At 57.2% G+C, this 6,462-nt stretch overlaps 1 protein-coding gene across 1 annotated transcript; it reads left to right on the top strand.

Annotated features, from left to right (window-relative positions):
- The first annotated feature begins 2,877 nt into the window (after positions 1–2,877).
- On the top strand, positions 2,878–6,062 carry Grina (glutamate ionotropic receptor NMDA type subunit associated protein 1). The gene is made up of 7 exons (XM_028870926.2): positions 2,878–3,013; positions 3,977–4,312; positions 4,397–4,506; positions 4,590–4,790; positions 4,919–5,047; positions 5,129–5,272; positions 5,360–6,062. The coding sequence occupies exons 2-7, from the start codon at positions 4,000–4,002 to the stop codon at positions 5,507–5,509; spliced, it is 1,047 nt and encodes a 348-aa protein (XP_028726759.1). The 5' UTR covers positions 2,878–3,013; positions 3,977–3,999; the 3' UTR covers positions 5,510–6,062.
- Positions 6,063–6,462: the final 400 nt, after the last annotated feature.

The following is a 6,462-nucleotide window of genomic DNA, read 5'->3' on the forward strand; positions in this document are numbered from 1 at the left end:
AATAAATAATATTTTTTAAAACATAAAGCTCTCATCACAACTCAGCTCCTTTCCTGTGCCCTTCAGCCCACATCTGCCCAGTCCCTCCATCTCTATCCTCTTGGCCATCACCATTGCTCCAGATGTAGGTGCTATTCCAACATGTCTTTCAGCCACGAATCCTTACCGCAGAAGGAGAACTGGATGGAGGTGCAGACGGGATCCAGAGGGCCAGGCCCCCCACCTAAGATATGCCTTTATTATTTATTTTTGAAACAGGTTGTCTCTTTGTAGCCCAGACTGCCTGAAACTCACTAGGCAGGGCAGGTTGGCCTTGAACTAGAAGTGATTCTCCTTGTCTCATTCTCCTGAGAGCTGGAGCTGTAGGTATGTGCAACCATGCCCGGATCTGGGGGCTGCGCCTTTACACTTCACTCTCCTACCCACCACCAAGCCTGCCCACCACCGTCGCCTGCTTGCTTCTGTCGTCTCCAAGGCTGTAACCACTGTTGCTCTCTACCCCACCTTCCAGTCACACCGGCTGCCAGCTCTACCTCCGCTGTTCTCCCAGAGGATCGTGGTGTTTGCCCGGTCTATACCTCTAACCCTGTGGTCTGCACTCCCTTCCGCTCCCCACAACTAAGAGCCTCCAGAATGTCTCAAAGGGCCATGCTGCCCTCTCTTCTTCTCTACTACTTCTAGCCACTTCCACTGTGGACCCTCCCTGGAGCTGGCAGGGTACCACTGTCTGCTACAAACCCCACCCAGGGCCAGTGACAGTAAAGACTGAAGTCTGATTGGCCCCAGGTCCCATCCCTCTAGTCCCTTTCCACACCTGGACCCCCGATGCTTAGTCGGTTCCAACCTCCCCGTCTTCAGCTCTTACCTAAACCAGTACCCCTGGACCAGCTTTACTCTCCATGACCCAGCCTTCCCCCAAAGAGCCACGTGGCCATCCCTTCACCATGATTTCCCTTACCCAGCCCTTCGTGGCAGATATAACACGGAGCTAAAAACTTAAAGGGCCTCTGAGTTGTCCAGGCTCCTTCTGAGTCCCCAGAGTCAACTTTGTGTTCGTCATTTTATTATCCTCAAAGGTCCCGAGAGTCATAAGAGATTCTGTTTCTATAAAAGCCTGCTTTCTTCTTAGGGCACTTAACCACCATTTAGCACACTGTGTTTTCCTTAGAAAATGCCTGCTACAGAGGGCCTGTCGCACTAAAACAGCTCACATTACTGTAAATCTTCAGGAATTTCTGTGAACGGGATGTTAAACCGATAATGCTGGTTAGTTTTAACTGTCCACTTGACCCAACCTAGAATGATCTAGAAAGAAAGTCTTAGAGTAGAATGATCCAGAACGGGTTGGCCTGTGGGCATGTCGGTGAGGGATCTTCTTGTTAACTGGGTGTGGAACAACCACCATTTCTCTGAACTGTATAAGAAAGCTAACCGAGAGCAGCCGAGCAAGTGGCATGGCTCTCTGCTCTTGGCTGTGCACTTGAAGTGACTATCAGCTTGAGGTCCTGCTTTGACGTGGCCGAAAGGATGCACTGTGACCTGGAATCGTGAGCCTAATGAGCCATTCCAACCCCTGGGCTGCCTTTTGTCAAGGTGTTGATCACAGCAACAGAATGCAACGAGAATTTGTTTGGGTTTTTTATTTTGCAAGACAGGGTTTCTCTGCGTAATCCTGGCTGTCCTGGAACTCACTCTGTAGACCAGGCTGGCCTCGAACTCTCAGAGATCCGCCTGCCTCTGCCTCCTGAGTGCTGAGATTAAAGGCGTGCGCCACCACTACTCGGTGCAACTAGAATTTGTAATTCACAATGGTGAGCATGTTTCAAGAACCGGAGAAGCATAGAATGTCCTAAGCCGCAGAGGACCAGGAGACCACCCAGTGGAATGTTTCTTCAGGAAATCCCCCACCAGAGTTGAGTCAGGGAGTTGGCGCCACCTCGGCCTCCGGACAAGTTTATTATTTTTGGTTTTTCAAGACAGGGTTTTTCTGTGTAGCCCTGGCTGTCCTGCAACTCGCTCTGTAGACCAGGCTGGCCTCAAACTCACAGAGATCCGCCTGCCTCTGCCTCTGTCTCCAGAGTGCTGGGTCTAAAGGCGTGCGCCACCACCGCCAGGCCTGACAAGTTTATTTCGAGGATATGAGACAAGAGGCTGAGTATGGAAAGAATGGAAAAATTAAATGATTAGGTTTCTTGCTCTTGCCAGGCGGTGGTGACACACGCCTTTAATCCCAGCACTCTGGAGGCAGAGGCAGGCGGATCTCTTGTGAATTCGAGGCCAGCCTGGTCTACAGAGTGAGATCCAGGACAGGCTCCAAAAACTACATAGAGAAACCCTGTCTTGAAAAACGAAACAACAACAACAACAAAACCTTCTTGTTTTAAAGCAAATGATGGTCTGGGTACAGTGGATCATGCCCTGTAATCTCAGTAGTTGGAAGACTGAGACAGGAGGATTGCCACAAGTTTGAGGCCAGCCTGGGTTACACAGTGAGTTCCAAGCCAGCTGTGATCTCAGAGACCTTGTCTCAAGACAGCAGAGCCAAGAAGGGATGGAGTTCTTGGAGGCTTCAGTAAATCCTGGGTTTAGGAATAAGCTCCCTGAATGTAGAGAGCCACATAAGCCAAAACAGAACCATGCCTCCAGAAGTCGTTTGCCCCCACGCCAGACTCCAACCCTGGTCAGAAAGCCCAGGGTGCAGGACTGTGACCTAGAACGCCTACAGATGACAATAAACTGCCTAGCCCGGCTGGGCCGAGCAGGTCAGCCAAAAGCACCCTGACCGGTCACCACGTCCGCCCTATCACCAGGCCCCGCCCCGCCCCGCCCCGCCCCGCCCCGCCTCGTCACAAGGCCCCGCCCAGTCACAAGGCTCCTCTGCGTCTCCCCAGCAGCAGGCGCAGGCCCAAGCAATCCGGCCGCCCAGCGGGTGCAGGTGCGGACGCACCGGCCATCACCGCGCGCGACTGCGCAGCGGGCACCGTAAGCACTGGCTTCTGGCTCCCCGGCAGCGGTGAGTCCCCCAACCAAACCCAAGAGCGTGTCACCGCCGCAGCCCCCTGCTAGTTGGCCCTCCCCTCCCGGCGTTGTTACTGAGTTCGGCCGCCTCGGGTCAGTTGGTTCGGCCAGGGACTCCCTGCCCGCTCGCCCAGACTGGTGGCATCATTGGGGGTGGGGAGCCCCGGTGGCTCTGAGCAAGAGGGAGGGGGTGGTACGCTGCAGCGGCCCAGACTCGAGGCCCAGCGACCCCCCAACCCAGCGGGAGGTCCCATCGGGGGCCCTCCGGACGCGTTCTGTGGCCACCGCCCCCCCTCCCCCGTCGTCCCCATCCCCGCTTTGTTCCCTTGAACGCCCTCTGGTCGCTTCCATCCCCCACACACCCCCGCACCCCGCTGTTCCTGGCGTACCCTACTCGCAGACACCTTAGCAGCCAATACAGGCCTGCACTCAGCACCCGGAGCTAGGGACGTTGGGAGCTAGGCCTGTGCTTAGGAGGAGGGTCAGGGTTCCCGCTAGTCACAGATGGCCTGGGGATTTCCTGGGATAGAAATAGCCGCTAGCGCTGGCCCCTTCAAGCTGCTTAATAGGCAGGATGGGAGAGGGAGGGCCAGGGCACACCCCCACGCCTCTCTTAGCCACCGCGCCGCTCCCCCAGACCCTTCGTTGATGAGCTCTAACCCGAAAGACCCGCAGCGGTGAGAAGGCATCTCCCAAGCTCCAAGCCCAGGCTGACAGCCGTCACTCTGTCTCCCATCCCCCACCCCCGAGATCGGTCTAGAGCAGCCCCTTCCAAGGGTCCACAGCGGTCCCCCCCAAGCCCCACCCAACGCTGGCTGCCTCCTTGTTCTCAGGCTCCCTACAACCCCGTACAAAGGTCATGGTCCAGATTTTTTTTTCCCCTTCCTGGGCTGCTAGTAGGTGGGGCTGTCACTGGTTCCAATCTCTCCCCGGTAACTGTTCCCTTTTTCTCCTCTAGGGGCAGCCACAGAACCCGAGGCCATGTCCCATGAAAAGAGTTTCTTGGTATCTGGGGACACCTATCCTCCCCCAAACCCTGGATATCCTGTGGGGCCTCAAGCCCCTATGCCTCCCTATGTTCAGCCTCCCTACCCTGGAGCCCCATACCCACAGCCTCCTTTCCAGCCCTCCGCCTATGGTCAACCAGGGTATCCCCATGGGCCCGGCCCCTACCCGCAAGGTGGCTACCCTCAGGGACCCTACCCTCAAGGAGGCTACCCACAGGGGCCATACCCACAGAGCCCCTTTCCCCCCAACCCTTATGGACAGCCACCACCCTTCCAGGACCCTGGCTGTAAGTGTAGGGAGAGGTGGGGCAGGGGCAGGGGCAGGGATTCAGTGGCCCTCATGGGACACTGACCCAGCCTCTGTGCCACAGCACCACAGCATGGGAACTACCAGGAAGAGGGACCTCCGTCCTACTACGACAACCAGGACTTCCCCTCCGTCAACTGGGACAAGAATATCCGGCAGGCCTTCATCAGAAAGGTCGGTCACCACGGCAAGTGTGTGGGCTGGGAGGGGTCACGGGGAGGCCGCTGAGATGGGGCTCTGATTTGCTCCCTCCCCAGGTGTTTCTGGTGCTGACCCTGCAGCTGTCGGTGACCCTGTCCACGGTGGCCGTCTTCACTTTTGTTGGGGAGGTGAAGGGCTTTGTCCGGGAGAACGTCTGGACCTACTATGTCTCCTACGCCATCTTCTTCATCTCCCTCATTGTCCTCAGCTGTTGTGGGGACTTCCGGCGAAAGCATCCCTGGAACCTTGTTGCTCTGGTAACTCCCAAACCCTAAGTCCAGGACCCCTGGGCCCGTGGAACCGGGAAAGGGTGTTGGTTGCGCAGGGTTTGGACCAGGAGCGTCTCCACACACACACCCCGGCCCTCTGTGCTCCTCTTCCGCAGTCCATCCTGACCGTCAGCTTGTCCTACATGGTGGGCATGATAGCCAGCTTTTACAACACGGAGGCGGTCATCATGGCGGTGGGCATCACCACGGCTGTGTGCTTCACGGTGGTCATCTTCTCCCTGCAGGTAAGGGGGGGACCTGAGACAGGACCGTGGCCTCGGGGCCCTCCACACCCACAGTCTCTCACCTCCTTCCCTCCCTTCTAGACCCGCTATGACTTCACCTCATGCATGGGTGTGCTCCTGGTGAGTGTGGTGGTGCTCTTCATCTTCGCCATACTCTGCATCTTCATCCGGAACCGCATCCTGGAGATTGTGTATGCCTCGCTGGGCGCTCTGCTCTTCACCTGCGTGAGTAAAGGGGTGTTGGGCGACCTTTACGGGGAGACTGAGTAAGTGACGAAGCTGTCTAATACCAACCATGCCTTTACCCCCTAGTTCCTGGCAGTGGACACTCAGCTGCTCCTGGGGAACAAGCAGCTCTCCCTGAGCCCGGAGGAGTATGTGTTTGCGGCTCTGAACCTGTACACGGACATCATCAACATCTTCCTATATATTCTCACCATCATTGGCCGAGCCAAGGAGTAGTAGAAGCCCCAGCTCAGGTGGCATGGTTGGCTCGGACCCATGCCCCTGGCATGACAACGTCATCTGTGCTTCCCTTTCTCTGAGTCCCCAGGCATAGCCTGGAGCGGAGGGGGCCCCCCTCTCACCCTCGTGTATGTACACTGCAGATACTTAACGTTTGGACCCTCTGTGGCCACAGCATGGCCCTTGGTAGCCCTCTTGCCCTCGCCACGGGATGATGGAGCTGCAATTCTGTGCCACCTTCTGTCCACTCACTGTTGCATGAGCCCTGTCTGCCAGCCCACCCCAGGGTCTGGGATCAACACCAGGTCCCAGGGGAGAAGGATCACTCCAAGAGGGGGGAGGGTGCACGTCTTCCCTCCTGTCCCGGCTCCCCTGGCATAGAGTACCCCCCCATCCCCTCCCCTCCCCGCCTTCTGAGGGACATGCAGGGTGGGGTTTCATTCCTGTGCTGAGCCCTGAGAGCAGAAGGGATGGCATGTTTCAGGGGAGGAGCCCTTCTCTTCGGCTGCCATCATGAAAATTCCAATAAAGGGTACCTTCTCTCCGCTTCTCCTCGTCTCGCTCCTCGCTGCCACCTTCCTCCACGCTGTAGGAGGAGGGGCTTCCGCACCGCGCCCGCCCTGGCCGGTGATAGGTTTGGGACGGGCCGCTGACAACGGAGGTCCGCGACGGTAGCTAACCCTCTAGCTTCCTTGCCCTCTTGCCAGCAGCATTTGAAGGTGCGTTCTGGGCTCTGAGCTGAGGACCGGGGTTCCTGAGGCGTGCAGGCACAGTGCCAGGCCACACACTTGGGAGTACTCTGGCTGTGTGTTACCACCCTGCTCTCTGAGAACGGCACAGTGCAACAGAGGGTTCTGTGGGTACCTTAACGTCTCTCGGCCCAGGGCCCGGTTCCCCAGGCCTGCCTCTACTTCCTCCCTCCCTTGCTCTTTGCACTTCATCTCTGGAGC

This window comes from Peromyscus leucopus, chromosome 20 (genome assembly GCF_004664715.2).
Source record: "Peromyscus leucopus breed LL Stock chromosome 20, UCI_PerLeu_2.1, whole genome shotgun sequence".
Taxonomy (NCBI): Eukaryota; Metazoa; Chordata; class Mammalia; order Rodentia; family Cricetidae; genus Peromyscus; species Peromyscus leucopus.